The sequence below is a fragment of the Saccostrea echinata genome, unplaced genomic scaffold (genome assembly GCF_033153115.1).
Source record: "Saccostrea echinata isolate AGI-Se365-2 ecotype Australia unplaced genomic scaffold, CSIRO_AGI_Sech_v1 ptg000022l, whole genome shotgun sequence".
Lineage (NCBI taxonomy): Eukaryota > Metazoa > Mollusca > Bivalvia > Ostreida > Ostreidae > Saccostrea > Saccostrea echinata.
This window is the reverse complement of record NW_026889771.1, coordinates 9,705,166-9,732,030: the sequence shown is the minus strand read 5'-3', so window position 1 is coordinate 9,732,030 and position 26,865 is coordinate 9,705,166. Positions and strand designations below refer to the sequence as shown.

At 31.7% G+C, this 26,865-nt stretch overlaps 2 protein-coding genes and 1 long non-coding RNA gene across 3 annotated transcripts; 2 read left to right on the top strand and 1 right to left on the bottom strand.

The window, feature by feature from the left end:
* The first annotated feature begins 439 nt into the window (after positions 1-439).
* On the top strand, positions 440-4,720 carry LOC133190698 (uncharacterized). The gene is made up of 8 exons (XM_061326387.1): positions 440-967; positions 1,587-1,716; positions 2,106-2,372; positions 2,629-2,844; positions 3,209-3,244; positions 3,842-3,906; positions 4,462-4,522; positions 4,698-4,720. Exons 1-8 carry the CDS (start codon positions 440-442, stop codon positions 4,718-4,720), a joined length of 1,326 nt encoding a protein of 441 aa, XP_061182371.1.
* Positions 4,721-4,775: 55 nt separating this feature from the next.
* On the top strand, positions 4,776-5,397 carry LOC133190886 (uncharacterized). The gene is made up of 3 exons (XR_009721628.1): positions 4,776-4,841; positions 5,140-5,199; positions 5,294-5,397. It is a non-coding gene; the product is annotated as an uncharacterized LOC133190886 (long non-coding RNA).
* A 16,138-nt stretch (positions 5,398-21,535) lies between these two features.
* LOC133190697 (uncharacterized) lies at positions 21,536-23,146 on the bottom strand. Its single transcript, XM_061326386.1, has 6 exons — positions 22,841-23,146; positions 22,639-22,685; positions 22,506-22,545; positions 22,322-22,387; positions 22,189-22,229; positions 21,536-22,097 (listed from the first exon to the last, which is right to left on the bottom strand). The coding sequence occupies exons 1-6, from the start codon at positions 23,097-23,099 to the stop codon at positions 21,939-21,941; spliced, it is 612 nt and encodes a 203-aa protein (XP_061182370.1). The 5' UTR covers positions 23,100-23,146; the 3' UTR covers positions 21,536-21,938.
* Between the last annotated feature and the right edge of the window lie 3,719 nt (positions 23,147-26,865).

Genomic DNA, 26,865 nt, shown 5'->3' with positions numbered 1-26,865 from the left:
ATGACATTGACTTTTTTAGTTGGTAAGTAAACCATAAAAGTAAAGTTTATCAGTGTATATGAAATATAACTCCATGGGACTGCATATATAAAAATATGTCATTTATCTTGGACAATTTCACAGGTGAGAGACCACGCATGACTGTCGGGGTTTTAAAATGTTGGATTTGCACTAAAAGAGGAAGGGGTGTGCCTATAAAAGCGAACCTATACACAATTTTTGTCCATTGTTGTATTGCTTAGGATAAACAATACTAGAAATCCTTCTTCTCGTGAGTAGAAATACTATAAATTTTGTATTCTTGTTATCGAGACAATACTTTTTTCCTACTAGATGATGCATTATTGTTGCCTTCTTTATTTGTTATATTAGAACTCATATTAGAATTTTGGTATTATTTAACCTAGTGGGGAAATTTGTTTACTTAAAAGTTGCAACAATGGATGATACTTATATGTCCATGGAAGAAGAACCTCTTTATATACACCATGATCCAAAGCTGGAAAGAGATTCTATACTTATCATACATGCGCATGAAGGTGCACCAATTGCTGAATTCATTAAGAAAAATGTGGAAATATTCAATGACCGATTCAAAATTGAAGTCAGTATTTGCGATATTGACGAAGTAGAAAGCAGAACTTTGAACTATCAAGTAACAATTCTTCTGATTACTCCGGAAGTGATATCCCACCTGAAAGAGATCACAGACACGCCATGTCCCTCTTTGCGATTTTCAAAGAACACAACTTGCGCATTTCTGGTCCACGATTCTGTGAACTTTTATGATGAAAACATTGAGACGGTACTCAAAAGCAAAATTCCAGGTTTTCATGATTGGACTGTGCTGAAAATCGGCTCCTTGAGATCCACAGTACTTGACATCGTTAGTTTACTTGATCAAACGTCGACAGATTTATTTCCAGCCACTCTGCAATACCGATTGGAGCCAAACTTCATCATGACGGTAAGAACTAATAGAAGTGTCGAATCATTTCACGATCTCATATGCTAGACATATTTTGATAAAGCTTAAAACTTTAAAAAGTAAAATCATACTTATGAAGTTAAGGAAGGTTGATAATCATATACACACTGCTGATTCGTCGACAGCAGAAAATAAAGTCCACTGAATAGATTCTACCAAAGTCTGCGTGTTAGGCAACTTGTTGGGTCTACTGAAATTCCTCTTTCAGAACACAACTAACATATCTTTTGATATGAATTCTGAAGCTATCAGTGTCACTCTTTAAAATCAAATTAAACAATACATATTGTAAGCAGGTCCAACACAAACCTCTGAATCCAGACGTGGGATCAGGTGCCATGGAAGAGTATGCATCCCCTGTCGACCTGTCACAACCGCTGTGTGCCCCGTCAAACGAACAAAACAAATCTGTAAACAATTCAGTGTGAAAATAATGGTCTAACATTTTGTATGAAAGACCGAATGACAGATTGTATTTGCAATGTCATTTTTGCGAAAGGGTGACTTTAAACGAGTAATCATAACTACTCTCAGTATTTCATTTTGAAGGGGAAAAACTTGATTACATTGCTTTAATAAAAGTATTTTAATTGAATAGGACAAGACTCTGGTATACATCATGTTCAAAAATAAAAAGGAAAAGGGATCTTCCGTTGTTGTACACGTCAACAGAAGAAACATTGAAGCCAAATACCTCAATCCTTATACATACTCTTTTTCTCCAAACGGTCAGTAAATAAAACAAGCATTATTATTATTTTCATTAGAATCAATTAAAATTCATTTATACTTCTGTTAAGAGATATTAAGAATGGAAAAGTTTTTTTTTATGATTCATATGCATATTACAAAAAAAGAGGAAAGAGAAGGACTTTTTTAAAAAAAGGAAACAATTTCTTTTCTTTTTTTAAATTAAAACTTCATGAAACATAGAATAATCATACAGGGTCTCCAGTCCATTTTCTGTGTTAGATGCAATGTTTATCATGAAAGTGATGAGAGACCACTTTCTGAATTTTAAAAGGAAGATTTGAATATATTATGTTCTTGAAGATTGTTAAGTTGTAAATTTCGATATGATGCTCAGAAAGTAAATTCAAGAGTTTTCTTTTCAAAGGTTTGCCATACGGGAGGAATTCTGTAAACGTGTTTGTTGATGGGAAATCTGAGGGTACGACATGTTTAATGATTGGAAACAAAATGGATTTCCTGTACAAAGAAATTGAGGACATGACATCTCCGGTGGAATTTCTTTGTCAAGTGCTGAGGCTTTCTGCAGAGGACAGGGAAAGTTTGGACAGAGAGCTGGGAGACAGAATAAATCACAACGTCATTTCTAATTTCTCATTCTTGAATGAGCTAGACGAACGATTTTCATGGCGTGGTGAGTTAAAGGGTCCAAGTATTTGCCCTGTTCGCTATTTACAGAGTTTATAAAAAAAATTATGCAAATTATCACTGTTCAATATCTTCATCTTGTTCATTCTTCTGTTTGAAAAGAGAACACTGTACTATTTTGCGATAAAACCACAAAGAAACACTCCTTTAAATAAGAAATTAGAATTTTTGATTAAATAATAAAAAAAACAGTGATAAAGATAATATGAAAATTAAACGTTTTAAAATACTTGATTTTCCAGAACAACAGATTGACAAGGAGTTCCCAACAATGCTTCACTTTGGCGCTAAATTCGGGCTGGACTGTTTTTGTCAAGTTTTGATGAAAGTTCCTGGTTTTGGTATAGCCCAGACAATCAGGAATAAAGATGGCCAAACTCCAAGTCAATTAGCTAAAACCACGGGGTTCCATAGACTCTCTTATGAGCTCGATCCTTCGAACAACATGTTATCTAATAGTACGTTTAATATTTACACACTAATTTCTTAATTTTATCACAGTGAGTCATTAAATACTTATGTCAGAAAGTAGGAAAGTAATTGAGTTATTTATTTATTTTTTTTATTATTATAATAGTTCCACAACCTCTTTTTTCCTCTGTTTATTCTGCAGTATACTTATTACATATATTCATGTGATTATTTTTTGTCTTAAGTCATAAACATCGATGAAACACTCAGTAGACATAGTGTATGAATTAATAGCTATTTGAACAGGACACTTATGTCATTGTTAATTATTATTTAAATTTGAAATGCAAAAGTTTTGAAGAAATTTGTTATAAGTTAATGTTCATTTAAATTCTTTTATTTTTCCTACAGCTAGTTTACTGGGCGACTTTCACTGCTCTATTTCAGGTAAGTTTACATACAAGAGAAATTACTTTTTTTTTTTTTACACATACTTCCAAATCTATATTGTTTTATGACTAAGATCTCGTATGTATAACACAGAAATGTTACACGTAGTTGCATGTAATTGATCATTGAATTGATTACAAAATAAGGAGGATAAAGTTATGAGAGAAAATAAATACATATGTACTTCCGGAAAGCAATCACAACTTTATTATTTGTTGAGCTTTTTTGTAATTATTGATTTCAGGAGGATCAAGTTATGAGAGAAAAATAAATACATATGTACTTCCGTAAAGCAATCACAACTTTATTATTTGTTGAGCTATTTTGTAATTAATGATTTCAACCGACTTATTTAAGAAATGAGATTTAATAATACCTGTATTCTTCGCATATCAAATCCATAAACGTTTCAAAATGAAATAAACAGAGAGCATTATATAATTCAGGTCATTGACAAAAATAATTTTTAGTATCCAATCGCAATAGCAAAGTAGTAAATTGTAATAAAATTTTTATATTACTCTAGAATCTTTTCCAATGTACACAATAGTCAAGAGTTTTGCTCTGATAATTTTTTTTAATTTTTTTTTACAGGTCCACCAGTTTATTCCAAATCTAAACAAAGAAGCCAAAGTGAATCGACCTCCCACGAAGATATGGTAGGTATTACATATCTATCATAAGGAAATACCAGTAAAATCTACGATATGTATTTGCTAAATGGTATGTAACGTTTTATTGACTAGACGATAAGAAAGAGTTCTTATGAATTGTTTCACTATATGGATCAAAACATTTTTTTAAACACAAGAGTAAGGTTTTATCGAAAAATTCCAGTGTGTTTTCAGAATCTGCTAAAATATACATGTATACAGTTCGAGCCACCTTTTAAAAAAAAATATGTTTGCTTTCTCTCTCCCGACTCCGGATATAGAAATTATGTAGGTAGGGGAAATATTTTTTTTTAATTCAAAAACACTTGCTAATATGAAGTTAAGATAGTTATTTATGGGATGAGAAAACTTCGGAATGAATAACAAAAAGTAATGTTTCCTGGAGGTTAAAAAAAGTTTTGAGTCGGGGCGTTTTTAGTCAGTCGGTCGGGAGAGGACAAACAAACAAATTTTAAAGATGGTTTTCCTACTGTAGTAATTAAGTATAATATTTGTATAAAATGTCAATGAACAGAATAATGGATGGTTTGTTCATTACAGGAAGTAACAAGACGACCTCAAACAGAAAGAGCAAAGATACAGAAAAACAGAAAGGAATCAGGTATCAGACCACAATCCCCCTTTTTAAAATACAAATACTTATTTTTACATTTTTTCAAAACATTATTTAGGATTTTGGTCTTATTTTGAGATGTATTATCTGAATTATGATAGTTTTTAAATAAAGCTTACAACAAAAAACAAAAGACAATCCCTTGTTTTTTTTTCCTAAACAGTTTATCTAAAATTCTCCATGTAACTTCATATAATCATTGTAATGAAGGACGTTTTACATTTCTTTTTATACAGAATACTTTGGAAAAATAACATCCGTACAATCTAATGATAGTGGATTTTCAGCATCAATCGAGAAAGACGTGGTAGGTCAAGGAAAAAAAGGAGGGAGGGATGTCTTCAAAGAAAATTCGTGTATCTGTAGAATTTTTTTTAAATCAGAAGTTTCATAAACTTAGTTAATATTGATTTGCAATATGAAAAGGAAATGATAACTCTGAATAGTTTTTTTCTTCACAATCTCATTTTCAACGGGGTAACTGAATCAAGGAAAACATGAAAATGATCAAAAGTATATCAGCACACAATATCCGCCACAGTGACTGAAATAAAAAAGAATGAATATATTTTTATTTGTTGTTGAAATTTACTTTGGTATTGTAGTTCGAAGGCTTTTATTATGATTATTCTGAAGAGAAAGAGCAACAAAGAAATCACGAAGAGGTAAACAAAAGCAAAATACTCAAAATTAATTTATTTTATTCTACCCTTATCCAAAGAATGAAATAATTACTTGTACCTAATTTCTGCTTTAAAGCTACGGAACAGAATCAGCACGGAATTGACAGATCAACCCTTTCCAGATTTTCAAGATGCATACAGTACAAAGCTTTAAAATACATATCTGTGTTGAAAAAGACTATTAAGACAAAATGTGAAGACAAATCTTTAACATAAAGTGATCTTCAAAAGTGTCCTCCTATTGAGCTTTTTTGTAAAATAAAATATTTTTAAAAATTTTATTAGGGGCATAATTTTTGCTTTATTGTACATAATTGTTATAAAAATGTTTATGGTGCTTAATTTGTCAATGCAATTTACTAATTAAAACTTATTTAAACTTCATTACTTGTACGAAGTTGATATTTAGATTTTTTTTAGGTCACCTGAGTCACTCAGGTGACCTATTGCTATCCGTTCTCGTCCGTCGGCGTGCGTCGTGCGTCGTGCGTCGTGTGTTAACATTTGAACATTTTTAGCTTCTTCTCTGAAACCGCTTAACCAATTTCAACCAAATTTGGCATATAGCATCTATGGGTGAAGGGGAACAAAAATTGTGAATTTCATGGTCCCTGCCGTCCTGGGGCCTGAGGGGTGGGGCTAAAACCACCAAAAATAATGCAATTTTTAAAAATCTTCTTCTTTACTCCAGGACATCAAGCAGTCAAACTGTTGGCATCATTGTAACAAGCATTGAGCCCTCTACCAAAATTGTGAAATTCATGGCCCCAGGGTCAGGGGTTCTGGCCCCAGGGTGGGGCTATGTAGATCATATAGTGAAAGTGCATTATTTCTTTGAAAATCTTCTTCTCTGCTCCTGGGTATTAAATAAAGTAACTAAGTACATAGTTATGAAGAGCAAGAGTGCCTCTTCCAAAATTGTGAAATTCATGGCCCCAGGGTCAGGGGTTCTGGTGTTAGGGCGGGGCTCTATTGATTATATAGTGAAAATGCATAAATTCTTTGAAAATCTTCTTCTGTGCTCCTGGGTATTAAATAAAGTAACTAAGTACATAGTTATGATGAGCAAGAATGCCTCTTCCAAAATTGTGAAATTCATGGCCCCAGGGTCAGGGATTCTGGCCCCATGGTGGGGCTATATAGATCATATAGTGAAAATGCATTATTTCTTTGAAAATCTTCTTCTCTGCTCCTGGGTATTAAATAAAGTAACTTAGTACATAGTTATGAAGAGCAAGAGTGCCTCTTCCAAAATTGTGAAATTCATGGCCCCAGGGTCAGAGGTTCTGGTGTTAGGGCGGGGCTCTAATGATTATATAGTGAAAATGCATTAATTCTTTGAAAATCTTCTTCTGTGCTCCTGGGTATTAAATAAAGTAACTAAGTACACAGTTATGATGAGCAAGAATGCCTCTTCCAAAATTGTGAAATTCATGGCCCCAGGGTCAGGGGTTCTGGCCCCATGGTGGGGCTATATACATCATATAGTGAAAGTGCATTATTTCTTTGAAAATCTTCTTCTCTGCTCCTGGGTATTATTTAAACAAACAAAGTGCATGGTTATGATGCATAAGGATGCCTTTTCAAAAATTGTGAATTTCATGGCCCCAGGGTCAGGGGTTCTGGTGTTAGGGTGGGGCTCTATTGATTATATAGTGAAAATGCATTGATTCTTTGAAAATCTTTTTCTCTGCTACTGGAGATTATTTAAACAAACTAAGTGCATGGTTTTGATGCACAAGGATGCCTTTTCAAAAATTGTGAATTTCATGGCCCCAGGGCCAGGGGTTCTGGTGTTAGGGCGGGGCTCTATTGATTATATAGTGAAAATGCATTGATTTTTTGAAAATCTTCTTCTCTGCTACTGGAGATTATCTAAACAAACTAAGTGCATGATTATGATAGGCAAGGATGCCTCTTCCAAAATTTTTAAATATATGGCCTCAGTTTTTGGGGTTCTTGAGGAAGGGGGGGGGGGCTCTATTGATTATATAGTGAATAAGCATTAATTCTATTAATTAATCAGTAATTAATCCTGTCTGCTCCTTAGCGTTGAGCTGATAAATAAATTGCTTAGCTATGATGAAAATGGGAGTTTCGAACAGAATTTTTAAATCTTGTGGTCCTAGGGTCAGGGGTTCTGGCATAATGGGGGGGGGGGGCTTTTGATAATATAGTGGAAAAGTGTTAATACTTCGAAGTCCATAGTTATGATGATGAGGGTAACTCTTCCAAATTTGTAAATTTCTTGACCCTTGGTCTTGGGTTCTGGTGTTAGGGTAAGGCTTTGTTGAATCTGTAGTGAAAATGCATTGTACCTGTGAAATTCTTCTCTGCTTCTGGGCATATCGGAAGAAAACTGAGTAAAAGTTTAAATGAGATAAGTAAGCGTATTTTTACCAGATTTTTGAACATCTGAACCATTTGTCTAAGCATTCTAGTCCTGGGCAGGGCTCTATTAATTTGTATTCTACTGAGAGAAGTTATTCCCCTTTTCCGTTCACCTTTGATAATTAATCACTGTAAATAATGTATTTGAAAGGTTAATAGAATAAGATAATTATGCAAGAATGTTTATCATATAATTCAAAAAGTATTTTCTTAGTTTTAATAATCAGGTAGACCTGTAAGTAATAGATAAATAAAAATGAGACAAAAATAACTGATCTTATTAAAAGTTCTTCAAAGACCATAAGAGAGGTCAATGCTAGAGGTCTTAATACGGGTTTAAAAATAGTACAGAAGCACTAATAGTTTGTTAATAGTCTGCATGGTGATAGTGTTAAGTGGGGGAAGATTAGAACTTAAGTTATGAGTTGATACTGAATACTAGACTAATTATTTTGTTGATCCTGATCTTCCTACTTTTCTTGCTTTAGGGCAACAAAGCTTCATCTATCAGTGTATTTAACTTCTAAATTGTTGTATTATACTCAGGTGACCGTTAAGGCCCTTGGGCCTCTTGTTAATATTGTATCTTTATGTTCAAATAAACTTTGTTAAGAAACTGTGTTCATTGAATTTTAATAGCTAAGAGCACAATCATTTTAAAAAAAACACAATAACCTTTGTTTGAATCAGGGTGTGTACTCTGTTTAATGCTTACATTTTACTCTCACTCAGATATTCTCTTTGAGTGTGAAAATAAAGAAAAACTAAAAACTTCAGAACATTTCAATACTTGCAGAAGCTTTTTTCTCCAAAACATAGAGAAAATTAACAAATACCAGTAATGACCTTCATTGCATATATCTGTTTTAAGCCTTAAATCCAACAATCAGATGATTCTTGCAGAGTAAAAAATATTCATTTACAACGCTAAAACTTTAAAATTCTGCATAGCCACAAAATAACCTAGTGCTTATTGTAACATGAACAGTTACAGTTGTTCTGCAAACGACTCCCCTACTCCCATATGGTTAAGTTACCTAATTCTTTTGAATTTTAGAGTAACACTTTATTTTTTGGGGTATTTATCGGACAACTACTCCGATATAGCCGCATACAGGTATTAAATCAAATTTTAGTGCATGTGCTGGCCCATGCTTTCTAGATTGTTCATGTATTTTCTTATAGTATATCACATTAATATACCTATGTAATAAATATCAAAAATTTTTATTGAAAAATAAAGTAAATAAAAATAAGAGATATTGAAAAATAAAAGAGATAAAACTATTTAAGCATAAGCCAATCAGAATTCAACACACGCACATGAGTGTCTTTGCATTACATAATTAAGGATGCACGATACTTAATATCTACGTTCTAAGTTTTGTCCTGTTTTGTTCAAAACTAAGAAAGATAGGCAATTTTAAGTTTCAGTCAATCAAATTGTATCACGCATACACGCACATGTTTTGAAGAATTATCCTGTATATCGTATTACAGAACCTAATATTATATGCCTATACTTTAAATCAAATATATTTTTCAAATAACAAGGAAGTTCTTGAGATTTTTATGTCAGCCAATCACAGCAAAGAGAACGTGCACGAGCGTGCATTTTTGCTTATTCAACCAAATCATCTTGACTGTACCACCAATATATATTTATATACTGTGGTTCAAAGCATATCGTCAATAAAGCTGTTTCAATTATATGCGATATTTCACTCATTGCACGAACCCGCATGTGCGTGCAAAATGACATTCGTTCCTCAAATTCACACGACATACCTGTTAACCCTACGAAAGGTTTTATCTCAATCAGATGAGTAGTTTCCGAGAACACTCGCGTACAAAAAAAGACCGGAGAAGAAATCCCAAAACGAAAGTAAAAAAAAATGTTCTCAAACTTCGTGTTGTGAACATAAAAATACAGACACGCTTATATCTATTAAACTTCATGATTCTACTAGAGAAATAACATAAATCTTTTCGGAAGGAATGTGTACAATTCAGGACGGCAGTGGTTCTACTAGTTCTTTGTTAGCGCATCTTCGCTAGCCAAGGGTTTCTGATACGCTACCCTAATAAAAATATTCACATTATAGTTGATCAAATTCTTTTATATTGAGATGTTAAAAATTAAAATATTTTTTTCCTTCTCACAAATGTGCAATTTGACAGTGAAATTGGAAACTAGGTTTAAAATCTAGCAGGGACTGTACATTTGGTTGAACAGTGGCGTGGGAAAATATAACATGTTCTGCTTTTCAAATCCACCACAAAATACTTAATTTAGTTAACATATTTAAACAATTAACGTTTTAATGGAATTTCTGAAGTACAAAAAATTATAAATAGGGGACTTAAGTTTCAGAACATAATGTATTAAATAAATATTTGTTTCAAATTTTTAAGTAGAAGTAGGCATCGCATGATTGGCAAATGTAATTTTTTGTCCTTTACGTCGAGAAAAAAGATGAGGACTTTGACTTGACCTTACTGCTAAAATAAAACGGCCAAAACATCACTTTATGATTTTTTTTAAATACAAATAAGAGAAGAATCTCGCCTTAAGCTGAAAAATATGTACATATATGTATAACAAATAAGAAACATGAAGAAATCATCGAATTTAAGTCCCTTTTTATTTACTTTATATCTAGGAATAAAATTAAAAGACACACGTATCCTCACACACACATACACATACCCCGCTCACATACACACATATAAAAATATGGATGAATTTGAAAGCCAATATTCTTTGTTAAACCTGCAGGAGAATTGTTCATAAATCGAAATAAATATTGGTCTCATGCCTTACGATCTCACGGAACTATATACCATAATCAGAAAAATTCTTCATATATGACACTGCATTCTAATCAAATATCTAGAATAACTGCAGCTGTTGACGTATGTAAATTAACATATTCCTTACCAAATGATAAGTGAAAACAAAAATTAGCGCACTTGGAGTCAAGCTTCTATACTTCCTTGTCTGGTGACGCCTCACATGAATTAATCTTGCAAGAGACGTTAAACTTCAACAATCAATCAATCAATCAATCTATCTATATGTATTGCTTTAAGCAAATATTAGCGTGTACTTAATCTTGAATTAGCTTACAAAAAGCAGGGAGAATTTTACTGAAATATGGTTAACGTTTAAGTACGTTTACAGTATTTCCCATCTAAAATTGAAATTTTATCCCCTCTTCAAAAGACAAATATAAAATATTCCGAAATTCTAAAAAAAATTATTTGTGGTAGAAAAGTTTCTAATCTCATTTACCGGTATGTAAAATGCGACTACTCTTTATTTTGAGATGTTAACTTCTGTAATAAAATCAAATTAGTAAGACCAAGAATGCCGAAACATCGAAAGTATCTAGAGAGTTTATAATTTACCTTAATGACTAAAGAAGTGTGTACAGTGTCTACAATTTCTATGAAAGCGCAAAAAGTAAGGGCTATAACAAATTCTTAAGTGGTCAATAATAGTGTTCTAGGGCCAATGTATTACTTAGAATTTATAATCGTAAAACAATAAACCGAACTCAACTCAATATTTAGATGTATAACACAACTATTTACATCAGTACTATTTCAAATGACAAAAAATTCGATTGTGTTTAGAGTTTTGACCTTGAACTTGTGAATGTGATCACATGATGTTAGTCTAACTTATGCAATTTATTATCATATACAGGTAACCCCCTTCTTTCAATTGACGACATAAGTTCATTTCTATAATGAAATATGGAGATAACGAACAGTAATCAGGCTCAGAAGTCCATTGAAACAATCGGGAGCAGAGCAAACACAGACCTCTAAAAGCATCAGAGGTGGAATCAGGTGCCATAGAGGAGTAATCATCCCCTGTCGACCGATCAACCACCGTGTGCTCTTTGTCATGATCGGGCAGATGGAAAGATCCGTAGACAATTCAGTATGTTAATAATGGCCTAACAATTAGTATATAGTTTTGTTGTTAGGTTACCATTAACGTCTTTTTCTAGTAAAATATCCAAATATGAAACAGATATATGTGACTCTGTGGTATCTTTTATTTCAAGTTCACCGGAATATATCGGGTCGACATATGATTGGAAGTAACTATTGTTAATTGATAATAGGTCATTTATATATTTGAATTTTGAGTCGAAGGACAGGGCAAGTGTTTTCTTCTTTTCGTGTAGAAGTTTTTAAATAAATTTTGCTTCATATGAATATGAAAAAAAAAGGTTTGCTAATAAAGGGGTGCAATTCTGTCGACGATTATGCCAGACGTTGGGTTAAATATGAAAAGGAAGACCTGAACACTCTGTCAGAATGCATTAAATGTTTAAAAAATATATTAAAGAATCGTAATAGAAAGTTAAGAGGCAATATGCGAACCATCTATCCTCCCGTTTTCACTAAATCGGAGCTGATAAAAAATTAGGAAGACCACAAGATATACATGAACAATATGTTATGGTTCCAGCAGACAAGGTTTGTAATACTATCGTCTTTGTTTGTGTAACTGTATTTTAGAAGAACTTGGGTTTAATTCTAGAAAACCAACTTATATTCACAGTTCATAAAGATGAAATTCTTCAAAATCACTTTTCAGTGTTAAATACTATTAACATTCCAGTCAATCAAGGTGAGTTCGATCTACCCTACCTATACTGGATTCTTAACTTCATAAAAATCCTTACAAACCAAGAAACATTGCCGGGTCCAGCAAAAGCTCTACCAATTCCCTATCTTTACTCCTTAAAAAAATATTAAATGCTGTATAGAGAAATTCCAGACGTACTGTGCTACATCATGTTCTAAAAGTGGTGTAAATCAGGTGCGGATTCCCAAAAACTCCAAAGAACTTTTAGAAAATTTAAAATCATCGAAATTTTCAAAAGTCAATGCTAGTGACATCAAAACATACGACTTGTCCACAATTTATAAAACCATTCCCAAAATTAAAATTTAGGCTTTTTGATATCATACACAACTGCTTTTTCAATGAAATTGTAACTCGAAAATTTTGTTATCTTGTCATCAACAAAATTACTTTGTTAAAATTCACGCTGATAATAGACACAAGTGCTCTGAGTTGATAGTAAATGCTGGAGTTCTTCAGTGACAAAATTTATGTAGTCTTCGGAGACCAGTTGGAATTCAGAGGGGCACTAATTGTGGTCCTTTATTATTACATGAGAAGAAAGCACTTGATGTGGCCTTCAACTCGAAATTCAAATATACCGACGACGTTTTATCAATTAACAATAGCTACGTCCATATGTCGACTTGATATATCCCTGCCAACAAACTCGTAATAAAAGACACCACAGAGTCTGCTACATCTATTCTATATTTTGATATTTTACTGACTATGGACAATAAGGACCAACTAAAAAAACTGAATTGTATGACAATCGAGATGACTTCAGTTTTTCCATTGTCAGATTTCCTTTTATGTAGTAATATTCGCCCTGCATAAAGTGTTTACGTCTTCAAAATTCTTCGATACTCAAGAGCAGGCTCTGAGTACAATCAATTTTTAAACCGAGGCAGGCTACATAAAGATGAGTTGAAGTAAAAGGTCATTGCAATGACGGTAGAATTTGCTAAATGTAAATTAAAAAAAAATTGCTAATACCCCTGTTACATAAATATATTTATCAGTAAAACTGTCTCAGTTTAAAAAATGATCACTGTCGGAAGTTTATTCATAGCTGATATCTGCAATTAAATGACTCAGACGATTTCGGAGATATTACGGCTTTATACCACAGTCCTCAATAGGAAAATTTGATTTAGACTTCCTTTTAATATACAGTTCCACTTCAAGTACATATAAACCGAGGCCCTGTGTCACGGCAGGCGTTGGCACGATAAAGATCCCTCACTGCTTAACGTCCCTGAGTGCCGAGTAGAGGTCTAAATTTGAAGCCCTTCACCGGTATATGGTGACGTCTCTATATGAGTGAAAAATTCTCGAATGGGACGTTAAACAACAGACAATCAATCAATCAATCAAGTACATATACACTCTTGTTACATATAACAAAGAAATCAAAACAAAAAGAATTTAACTGATGTCACATTAGTAACAAAGTTCATAGAATGTTTAATTTGTAAAAGATTAGTATTATGAATTCATAAAAATCGCTTGATTTTTGAGCACACAGATAAACAGTATGGATACAAAAAGGGTTTTTATTTAAATAGATAATTATAAGTTGGAATTTCCATTATTATCATATTTCATAAATTAAGATAAAAAAAAATGTACCAATTTAAAGTCGTAAAAATCTAGATAGTATGATTGATATACATTTAAAATGAAAAGTATCACTTGAAACAGAATTAACGATACTTTAAAGCATAAAAATGTATGTTATGTTTTGGTTCTGTCCTTTATACGAGCAGACCGTCCTGAACGTTTCTAAAGCTACAAGTAATTCATTTTTACACAGAATTTGCCATTCTTCTATTCAACATTTTAAGATGTCATTTTCTCAATTATTAATATTGTGTTCAGCAGAATAAATAGTATGTTTTAGAAATATAAGAATTTCTGCTACACTTGTTTTTCATTCGCTTCCTTAAACCCTTTCGTTGTTATATGTTCTAAATAATGAATTGTAATAAATGAATACAAGTACACAGACAAAAAATAGTCTTTGTTGTTATAAAAACAAAAGTAATGAAAAAAGGAAATAAAACAAAACAAAACAAAACAAAATAAAACAAATCAAATTTAAAAAAGAAAAAAAAGAAAAATAAATAAATAAATAAATAAAAAAAAAAGATTCCGCAAAAAAAGGAAAAGATGTACGACTTTTCTGCTTTAAAGATTTTTTTACATCGTCAAACCTATATTGTTTCAGGGGAAATGTAGGGAGAAACCCTAGATATTCTGTCACATTAAATATTGCTATGTAATGTCTACCAATCGTCAGGAGTGCATTTGCACTTGTTATATTTCGTCTAGCCAATTCCTTGGCATTTGTAACTTAATCGTTTTCATGACTGAATGTATTTTGTTACATTTTCTCTCTGTTGGTTATTTTTATGAAAAAAACTGCGCAATTTCAAACTTTGTTTATATAAACATACGTTACATACTTAAATTAAAAAAATGATAAAGATGACCCAAGATTTACAAAGACAACATTAGTAGCTGTTTGAAAATTAGAAACAAGATGTTTTGTTATGGTTTCTAAGGCAAACTTGAATTGCATTTTAAAAGCCTTAGCTGATAATTACTTCTCATGGATAATATGATGCATTAAAGGCAATCTAAAATGCATTATCTAAAGCATATCTGTATCGAAAAGTTTTCAAAAGAATGAGATTGTTTACTTAAAGATTTATTGTAAATTTTCTAAAAATTGAATTCGGGAAATTTTTAGGTTACTCTATCTGACCTACTTTTAAACTTTTAAAATACTTCCTCATAGAACTATTCGATCATGAGTTGTATTAATGTTTTGTGTCAATTATTTTATTTAGAAATTCAATAAAGGCGGACTGGTGATTTTTGTATTTTTTGTTTGTAAGCAAGGTTTTTTCATACAGATGGAAGAAAGTCCCTTGTATTTTTATTGCCAGTTTATTTTTATAAAAAAAATATATCTATTGATTGTACAAAATTAATTTTAACTTTATCTTTAGTTTAACCCTTGACTACATGTAATATTAATATAATGTCACATGTTTAAAGAAAACAGGGGTTTGCAGTGTTGTTCATTGTGTTACTGTATCAAGAGCGAATACGAATGTAAATTATTACTTCCGTTACGCATGAAACTATTCCAACACGCTCATTGGAATTATTAAACCCCCCTTCCCCAATTCCGTTGTGAGAAGATAATAAAGCACAAACTTTTCATGAAAAAATGTGAAGAAAACGATCAAACACATAAATCCTCAACACTTTATGGCAAATCACTGACCCCTGGAGACGACAGAGGTGGGATCAGAATAATCATCCCCCGTTGATTGTTCACATCCCCGTGAACCCTTCGGATTGTCAAATTTAATGGAGCCCTTAGTCAAAAATAAGTATGAAAACAATGGTTCAACAAATGATGTGAATCATTCGAACCAACAATGGGTTGTTTTGCAAACTCATTATAACAATTGTAGAATTTATACCAGATGCCGACTTTAAACAAGACTATTGCAACATTAAGTTAATCTGTCAGTAGCCAGCCTCAGTTAGATAATTGATTGTATAAAGAGACATGTTCTTGTCCTACAGCTAGGAGACATAGTCAACATATGCAGAAGATAATAGAAAATTACTTCAAAGATGTGGGAAGTTGAAGATAATAAACAGAAAGCATTCTGTTTGTCATTTATTTTTGACTCCGTCGTGTCTTTATTTTGAGTTCATTGAGATATTTAGTGTTCATATATATGAAAGAAAATGAAAAAAAAATTGATGTAATCCAAAGACTACTTGGATACTCCTAAATCTTCTTAAATAACATCTTCAGAGAACCTTTGTATGTAGAAATTGAATCGTTTTTAACAATTTTGTAGACGATTTATCATAGGATACGAAAATTGCCTAGAATTCTTTATTTTTTTTAAATAATAAGAATATACATGTACAATTTTTAAAATTGTTTTTGAGAAGTTTTAGAAATTCATTCCTGAATGGATTGAAGAGATAAAATTACATGTATAATGGAAAAGAATGAAAGCAAGTGAATTTTAAGTCAGTTAAAAACTATTCTTAGCAATAGCAAAACCCAGAAACTTAAAATAAAACATTAATGAAAAAAAACCCTTGCATTGACCCACATTTTTCATAAAAAATAATCAAATTATTTATAATGAAACCAACGTCTTCCTTGTTTTGCTCTATCATTAAAACTCAAACAAATGTGAAAGTATGCCAACGACTGATATACTATTAAAAATCCCGAAAATATTGTTTTTTTTTAATTCGTACTCTAATCGGAATACAAACTGACAAAATACTTAAAAATGCACGATGCAGATTACTGTTTATTCCCTATATTAACTATAAATTAGATGTACTTTTAAGTAGATAATGTTTCTAAACTGCCTGATTTATTCTGAAGCAAATTACGCTAAGGGTAATATAAATTGCACGGAAAATATAAAAAATATTTATAAATTGATTTTAAAAATTCGTGTTTTGTAGGAGATTTAATCAAGTGATATAAACAGGAAATTAAATTTCAATTTATATGCATTAAGATAATTCAAAGGTTGAAATCATTTTTTTATTTTCAGTTTCAATCATGGAAAATCATAATCTAGGTCAATGATGTTTTTGCATAATGAAAAAAAAAAATATTTGAAGCCTGACTTCTAACCCCATCGGTATTTATTATTCAATTCCTGTTTGAGAATTAATATTAAAGTACAAATGATTGAAATTGATGTTTGTTTATTTTTTTAATTTTTTATTTATTTATTTATTTATTTATTTTTTTGCGGACTTGAGTAGCAAAATACCTCCTTTTTCTTAATTGTCTTTTCAGAAGGAAAATGGTTAAATAGTTGAATGGTTACTAAATATAATGAAGAGCAGCTGCTATTGAAAGATGATTTTAACAAGACTTAGCTTGTTGAATGAGGATTAACGAAATATATTCATGTTCTTTTACATTAAAAATCATCAATTTGAGTATCAAAATAATTTCAATTTTAAACTAAAAAGAAAATATGTATCACTACATGCAATAATGAACTAAGGTTTGAAATTGAAATATCATGTTACTAGTAAAAGAGAAAATGAAAAATGTAAAGATAACGAACAGTGGCCGATCTGAGATAAAAATATAAACAATGCAAATCTGTGAACAGGGCGTAAAATACGGATCCCGGCAGTTTCAGGGTGAGATTAGGTGCCTAGGAGGAGTATGCATCCCCTGTCGACTGGTCACATCCCCCGTGAGAGCGCCCCTCCCCCCAAATCCCGTGATAAAAGAATAAAAAAAAGTATTCAAATCTTTACTTTTTAAAGCAATCAACACCTTTCAACGGTTTTAATTAATTCACTATCAATATATCTTTACTTTTTAAAGCAATCAACACCTTTCAACGGTTTTAATTAATTCACTATCAATATGTACTACTTTAAACAAAGATTTAATTTGTCTTATTAGAAAATTTGTGTAAATATGTAAAGTTTGTAGGCTGAATTGCACATGTTCTCAATTGATTCATTCTTTAAAATCTGTTCAAGACATAGTTTAAAATAAAATGAAAAGTACATCACAATTACATGTAGAAATGTGATTAATTAACCAGGCCAATTGATCAGCAAGATTTAGAGGATTGTTTGGTAGTATTAAATTTTACCAACGCTGCAATATGATAATGCAGCATTCAAACTTTTTTTTTTAAATTGCGTGACTTTGCTATGAATATGTTATATGGATCTTTAACCAGTATGAAAATACCATTCAAAGCAGTTGCTACATTATCAAATTATTATTTGAATTCCTTCTTTTTGGGTTGCTGCAATATCATTGTCGTATGAAGATCAATAACTGAAATAAATGATTAATGTGAAGTAAAATCAATAAATTTTTTTTCAACAATTTAAATATTCTTTTCCCCTAAATTTCACTTCAATTTAAGAAAAGAAAAAAAAATGCTGATCAATAGCAAGATAAACAAACTGTGAAACGTGATATGTTTCGTATAGTATTTTTTTTTCACATAGGTTTATTATTTTTTTTTTCATTTAAACTATAATTCAAATGAAAACCTGCCTCTTTAAAACGTCATCTGGAATAAAGATAAATTGAAAAACCTGTCAACGACTTACATGTGTTCAACTTCTAACAGTTATGTACAACTACTGACATGTATAGTCGTCCGCGTGTGACACAGTGGTTAGAGCGTTTGCTCAAAGGTCACGGCGTAAGGAGTTGATACTTACGTCACGGGTTCGAATCCACTGTTCGACGTGGGATCTGAACCGGTCCTTCGGATGAGACCGTATAAACCCAGGTCCCTTGTCGTAGCAGTGATAGCACGGAAAAGATCCCTGACTGCTCAAAGGCTGTAAGTGCCGACTACGTGTCTAAATTTGCAGCCCTCCAGAAGTGAAAATATGAGTGAAAAATTCTCGAAGGGGCGTTAAACAACCAACCAAAAAAAAAAAAAAAAAAAAAAAACAAAAAAACAAAAAAAAAAACAACTAACAATTATATAAAAAAGTTCTTAGATAAAGATTAGCAGTATTTCAAAAGTGTTAAAAGGGCACACTTTGATAATATTCTACCTAAGCATATCATTGCTTAAGATTGCATCTTTGACACTAATGATAAAATTTTTTTTTCTAAATGACCATGTACTACTTGTATCAAAATAGTTTAAGCAACAAAAAAGGTATATCATTAAACAAAAGATGTTCAAGTAGTCTATAATGTAACATTTTTTAAAAAAATATAGCTCTGGTATTGTAGGAAATGATTAGGCGAAGGTGCGAAATAAAATAATCATTGAGCTCTCCCATGTCTTACTTTAAGTTTTATCCTCTTCATTACTATGTAGCTTCAAAATACAACTTTTCAACTTACACAAAAATTAAACAGGATCTTCCTTTGTCCTTTGGTATTATTTTTTCTACTCCTCAGAAACTTTTAGTTTTTTTTCTTGAAGTCCTTTATCGAATCTAGCGCCTTTAAAATTTCGCTGTCATCCAATTCACATTCGACTGAAGTGTAAAAATCTTTTATTGTTACAATGTCACTATCCTATGATTGATTGATTGTATGTTGTTTTACGTCCCTTCGAGAATTTTTCACTCACATAGAGACGTCACCATATACCGGTGAAGGGCTTCAAATTAAGGCCTTTACTCGGCACCCAGGGCCATTGAGCAGTGAGGGATTTTTATCGTGCCAACGCCTGCCGTGACACGGGGCCTCGGTTTTTAAGGTCTCATCCGAAGGACCCGCAACTTTCACTTCAAAGTGCCGAGCGCATGGCGAAGGAACAGTTGCTACCCATTTTTATCGACTTAGGTCAGTCGCGGCAGAGATTTGAACTCACGACCTCCCAATCACGGAGCGAGCGCTCTACCGACTGAGCTAGTCACTATCCTAGGAAATGTTACAAGCAAACAATTTTCAAAGTTCTGAGAAGAGGGTATAGTATTTTTAGTGACTGTAATGTATAGTCTGAAATAAATATTATTTGCTTATTTTTAACTTGATCTTTACCAAAAAGAAGGAAGAACAATTTTTTTTCTCATTCTTTTTGTGTTTGTGTAATAAATATATGAATAAAACATTCAAATGCTTGTCAGCTATGATTCGGAACGAAAATCTACCCAAAACATTCTTATTGCTAGCTATAAAAGAAATTCTTTTCAATGAAACTCCAGCTCTATTCTGTAGCATTTCCCCCTTTTTACTATTCTGTATATAGAAAATATATAAGTAAACAGTTCATACAGTATAAATATGTCCTGCTTCCCATTTGCTTTCCATTACAATCATGCACTGTACATTCATTTTGAAGTTTAATCCTATATTACAAAACTTTTTTCGTTTGCAATCATCGGTGAAAGTTATCTTCATTTTAATAGAAAAAAATTTAATGCTCTTTTATTCAAGAAGCCTTCATTGAATTGCTGATGAAATGTTTAAGTATAATCAATTAGAATAAAGTTATATATACTATATAATTAATTAATTATGACCCCTTCTCCTCTGACGATAGGGTATGTTTCGAATGTGTGTGTGTGTGTGTGTGTGTGGACGTAAGTGACTCGTCTTTGACACTACAAAATAGAATGGGTATACCCACACAAACTTCCCTGATTTTGTTTACATTTCTTTATAAAAATAACTCAGGATATCAAATATTGACGACATAATTCAATCGTAAAATGTTTCCTTTTCAAGTTCAATTTATTTTCTCACACCACTTAGTGGTACACAACGTTCTATGTACAGTATATACAAAGAAAGATAATATTCAAGATACATATAAATGGCAGAAATAAATATGAGTTCAAAAGTAATTATGGGACACAGACTTGATCATATACTTTAGAATGTAACTGCACAATTTCAGTAACACACTAGAGTCAGCAGTTGACAATAATTCTGAGCATTTGTAAAAAAAAAATTGGTCTATAAAAATATTTTTAGGAAAATACTCTTTCTAGCATTCTGAAAAAAATTGATATTCTAGAATATAGTGATTCTCGTCTGCTGATTGTCCCTTATTACAGATATGTCAAGGTCTATCATTTGGAGAAATTTCCTGTCTCAACTGGGAGACGTTGAATTTTGTTCCAAATTTGATTAAAATTGTTCTAATTTTTCTAAGTGGTATATTTAAATATTTTCAAATCCAAATTCTGTTCTGAAGATACAATGTATCTGAGCTTTGGACGAATCCCTCATATCGCTTTGTCATCTGTATGTACTGATCTTTAAGACCTTGTTCAACTATAGTACTGTTTTTAACCTTTTAATATTTACAAAAGCATGTTCATTCCACTGAGTAGCTAGAAAAATCAAGCAATTTATTAATACATGAAATCCAAGGGGTCACATGATTTCCTATACGAATCTGCTCAACAAATGTTTATTTATAACACATACAATCTTATTTTCAGAACTTATCAGTAATTTTTACCAATGGGATATCATTTTAAATACATTATTATATATTTATTGTATTATGTTCAATGTTCGACAGATGCATGAAAAAATAAGACTATCAACAAGATATATTGCACTCATTTGTTAAATCACAAGAATTATTTCCCGAAAAAAAAAACACAAAAAAAAACCACACACAAACATCCATATCCCAAAGCACATTCACAACCACTATTTATGGATGAAAAACTTGTTCAATGAATTAATGATACAAAAAGTTGATAAATGAAAGAAGACTAAAAATAGCAATCTGGTCTAATTGTCCAGGATTGTCCTGTTTTTACTTACCTTTTTACTTTACTTTGGAACCACAGTCAGCTTGATCAGCCGTTATCATTGAAAAAACATTAACACAAATACATTGGCTTTAAAATATATGTACTCTTATAGGTACACTGAAAGTATTTTAATACTTAATGTTTGTCTGTTAATAGTTAAATTTAGGCAGTTTCCGGAAGACATTTACATATATGTAGTATGTAGGTCGTGAACAGTTGCTACATACCCATGTCCGCTGAAAAAAACTGCTTTTTTCTGTCTTTTAAACCAATCTGTTATTCTACTATGACATTTCAAAGGTTTGTCAGTAATCGTGAAACATTGTCCTCCAGCAAAACTTCTTGAGATTATCGACAACAGCTGCTTATGTACAAAGATCCTGATTCAAAGGCTCGATGATCTACCAGAAGACATAAAGGTTTCGCTTTCGTTTTTGGTCTCTCGTCGACTGGAAGCATTTTTGGCTTGTGTGGTGAGAAGTCTCGCTGTTCGGGTTGACATTTTTCTGGTAAATGCACAATGGGAATCATCGGACTCACAAGGCTGCAAATTTAAATTTATCTTGATAAGAAATTCGTTGAAGAATAGTAGTTTTCGTTTTTTACAACAGTTTAATAAATATTTGATGACATACCTCAGACATAGTAGACAAAGACCGATTTGAAGTGGAGGAATCTGAAATTACAAGGAAAATTCAATTATTCATTTTTTTATGCTTTTATCAGAAGTATCCTCTTCCTCCTCACCGTTATTATCATCATTGTTACCTGGTCTGGATAATCTTTCGTCCATATTGATACCACTGTCAGTTTGTGAAGATGGGTGAGGGACAACTGAAAAAACCCCAAAGATATTGTGTAAAATAGGAGAGGAGATCTAAATCAAATCTTTTGATTTGTTTATGAATGACATTGATAATGCATGGATAGTATAATCAAAGAGGGTTTATACCTTGACGATTTCTTTTGGTGACCATTTCTGTGAAATCTATCTGTAAGAAGGAAAAGAACTGATCACTTATTTATATCATAACGATGTACATGTACATAAAACTAACATCGTATTCATTGCATATTACTTATACCTTGTCGAGCGATCCCTCTTCCTGGATTGGCGTGGAGGATTTTCCACCTGTATAAAATCAGAGATTTTAATCATCTGCCCTCTACACCGTATTATTTGATGAAATGCAATGTAATAAAGTCAAAAACTTTCTTCACAATTATTTTATAAATGTAAATGAAATTGATAAAACATTGAACATAATGAAGCTGAAAAATATTTACCTGGTAACAAACTTTGTTTGTGTATTTCACTCAATTTCTGCAAGTTTAATTTAAATTTTTCCGCTTCCAGTATCAGACCTGCAAGTTTTTCGATTAATTTGCTCAAACTAGCACTCTCAAGTTCTTCTTCTTCTTCCACTTCGTGATCATTTTCCCGCTTTTCAATCAAATTCAACAGATGTGCATTAAGTAATGAAATTTTGTGCTTTGTTTTAAGAATGTCTTTATCCAGTTCCTTCGGTGTTGGGATCTGTGACATAATGATATTTTCTAGTTGAACGAGATATCATAACTCAGCAAAACATTCCTAACCTCACAAACGACCGTCTTAAATGATAACGGTTATAGAAATGAAAATAAGTATATACTACATTCCTTTACAGCAAGGCTATATAAATAGAAAACAAACGTCAATGGGAAAACCCTATTTAAAAGGAGGAAGCATTTGATTTCTAAAATGCGTTAACTATAAAAAATATTTTGAAGTGTGATTTTGAGTATTAGTTCTTACATAGTGCAATTTAATATTTAATACTCATATATGGTACAACACTATAAATATTAGATGTTCATATATGGTATAACTATATTAAAAAAAAATTATGCTCTTAAGTAGTTTATCAATATAAATATTTAATGTTTTTCCGGTATAACAATATGTTCTTTTTAATTTTTTATCCAAAAGTTTTCATAGAATAAATTTATTGCTATTTTTATATATCAAAGTAAGATTTTAAATACCTTCTAAACAAAATTAATGTATATGCACAATGGTTTAAGCATTAAAGATATACCAACACATACATATAATGTGATTTTGTTGTACAGATACAAGCACTGATCATGGAATGTTGTTTACTGAATGTTTTGATCTGTATCTATTGATTGATTGTACGTTGTTTTACTTCCCGTTCGAGAACTTTTCAAACATATAGAGACGTTACCCTATACCGGTGAAGGGCTTCAAATTTAGACCTTTACTAGGCACTCAGGCCCATTGAGCAGTGAGGGTTCTTTATCGTGCGAACACCTACCGTGACACGGGGCCTCTGCCGAGCCATTGGGGAAGGAACAGTTGCTACCTATTTTTTATCGACTTAGGTCAGTCGCGGCCGTGATTCGACCACACGACCTTCCGATCACGGAGCGAGCGTTCTACCGACTGAGCTACCGTGACGGCTGTATCTATTGAAGAAAAATTAGATGTCGAATAAGTGGAATAGGATTAATTAAGGTTTAAATGCGATTAGAATTTGCTGCTACCCAAATCTTCTTAATAATACTCTATGCACCTTAATGTCATTCAGGTCATGGCAGAGATAAATACTTTTCAAGATTCTTCGCCGTCTCACAGAGTCCTATGGCTACATGTAACTCAAGCCAAATCATCTATTATTTTTTGATTTAAAATTGCTCAAAAATTGTACTTCTACAACTTTCTTTTCACAATGTCCACAGATATGATCTGGATTATGCTTTATGACGTTATAGTTAAAAGATATAAATTGTACTCATGCTTCTACAATTATAACGTCTCTCAGATTTGTTAACCTTGAATTCAAAAAGTAAGATGTTGAAATAGGGAAGGATAGTTACTCTCTCTCTCTCTCTCTCTCTCTCTCTCTCTATATATATATATATATATAAACAAATAAAAACAACCCCGAGTTAATTATAAAACTGTTTGTCATCTACAAAGACTTGAACTTAATATATAAACATATTAAATTGAAGTACTTGTGATAATCAATTCTATAATTGATTAAGAGGTTGTTTGTGTATTGGGTTTTTTTTTAAAAATTCAAATGAATTAATTTCCTCATTTTTATATTTATCCCATGGGACAATTTTTAACTACATTTTCTTTATAAAAAATACTTATATTTCATGTAAGTGTATGAAATATCAATAGACGAAAAAAAATTAAATGCATATGATTTTAAAGCATTTTCAGATAACGGTGTAATTTGGAAGATAACATTTGCGTTTTACCAAACAGCTGAAAGAATGAAATGAGTAATCATTCTCAAAAGTCCAAGGAAACAATAACAAACAATTGTTAACAAACAATTGTTAGCAGAGCAAACACGGACCTCTGAAAATATCAGGGTCGAATCATGGAAGAGCATTCCCTGTCATCCGTAAATAAATCTGATTGATTTCATATACGCTTCATAACTTAATACAATCCATGAAAACTGGGTAATCTATATATTACGAAAAAAAGTTTGTCTTGAAAGTTAAAAAATCAAATTATTAAGATTCTAATCCGACATAACCCGGAATATAAATTCAGCAAATAAATTCATTCGACGCGTATCAAAGGACAGTGCCAACGTGACTTTTGAGGGGATGGAATTTTGATAACAGCTTGCTATTTTTTATGGCATTGTTATTTAGTTACCTGTATTGTGGTCTATGCAAACAAAACGATATTAGTATTAACCCTTACTTACTCTTCTCCTTTTCTAGCACGAAGAAAAATGTGTCATACATACTAATGTTGTCAAAAACTCGATACCTTGCATGTCTTATATTTTTAATGAGATTGTTTGTCTCCTGAATTTGTTTAAGTTTGCATGATATCTTCTGAGGACTAGTAAGTTTTTATTTACTATGGTGTGTCAAGGACCACAATGCTTACCAGGAAATATGAATTTCAAGTTGACTGTGGTCAAATCGGGATTATCTAAAATGTCAATTTGTACTTTTAGAAATTTAAATTTTTTTTTTTTTTAATAATGATTTCGATATACTTTACAGATCTTCACATAATGCTTAATAGGAATTCATTATTTTCTCTTATTGCAGCAGTGTTACAATTGAAAACAAGAAATTTACATCTTTTAAATGTACATTAATCTGAGGTTGATTCTAACTGAACCGAAACCGAAAGACACTTTAGGTGCAAGATTATAATTCTTATGATTGATTGATTGATTGATTGTAAATGTAGTTTTAAGTTCCTTGCAAGATAATTTCACTCATTTGAGACTTGACCAGACACCTGCGAAGTGCTTTAATTTTTTGTCTTTCCTCGACACTAAGGTCCATTAAGTAGTGAGGGTTCGTTCAGGTACCAAGGTCTGCTTTGACACGGGACCTTGCATGATTTTTAAGGTCTTATCGGAAAGACACGTAATTTTCACTTCAAAAAGTTGAGTGCTTGGCAAAGGAACAGTAACTATCTATTTCTTTTTTTAACGATTTAGGTTTATCGCATCCGAGCTCAGGATCTCCTGACTATGAAGCATGCGCTCTATTGATTAAGCTACCATGACACTCTAATTGTTGTGCTTCAGGGATGCATTTTTTAATTAACAATTTGTGATTCTTAGAAATTATTTTGAAAGTAAGAATAAGACCTAATCTTAAAAAAGGGTCCTGAAGTAATTGCATGTAGATTACATACACATGTATATAAAAAGTCTTTAAAGTCTGATGTTGTAAATGAACAAATACAAAGCTTGAGATCAATGACATCTGGCCAATAAGTTTTGTACATATCCTTAAACTTCCATTTATACTTTGGTATAATTCAACCAAAAACATCAATCTTTATTTTTTAATATAAACTATAATCTAAAACATCCGTTATGAACATGTTCTTTTTCAAAAAGAATAAAATAAACAGAAATAAATGCTCTCTTATTTTAGAATGCAGATGAGCTAAAACGAATTCAGCGTAAAATGCATTGTTTATGCAGGCATGGCATTGTTAATTTCTTGCCAGATAGACCATTCATTGGATGATAGACCTATCCTTTACGGGGACTGAAAAGTAAAATCCCCATTTTGATACCCTGTATCATTTTGATAACTTGCCAGTTCTAAAGAGACGGTGGAGGACTTTATTAGTTTTATAGTCGGTATTGCATAGTATAATAGTATTTAATATATTCATAATGTCTATAGCTAACATAATTATTTTTTTTATTTCTGTTTACAACAGTTTTACAATTAATAAAAGAAAATGAAATCGGTTCATTAGAAAATTAACAGGCAATTAAGTTATTCAATCGTGA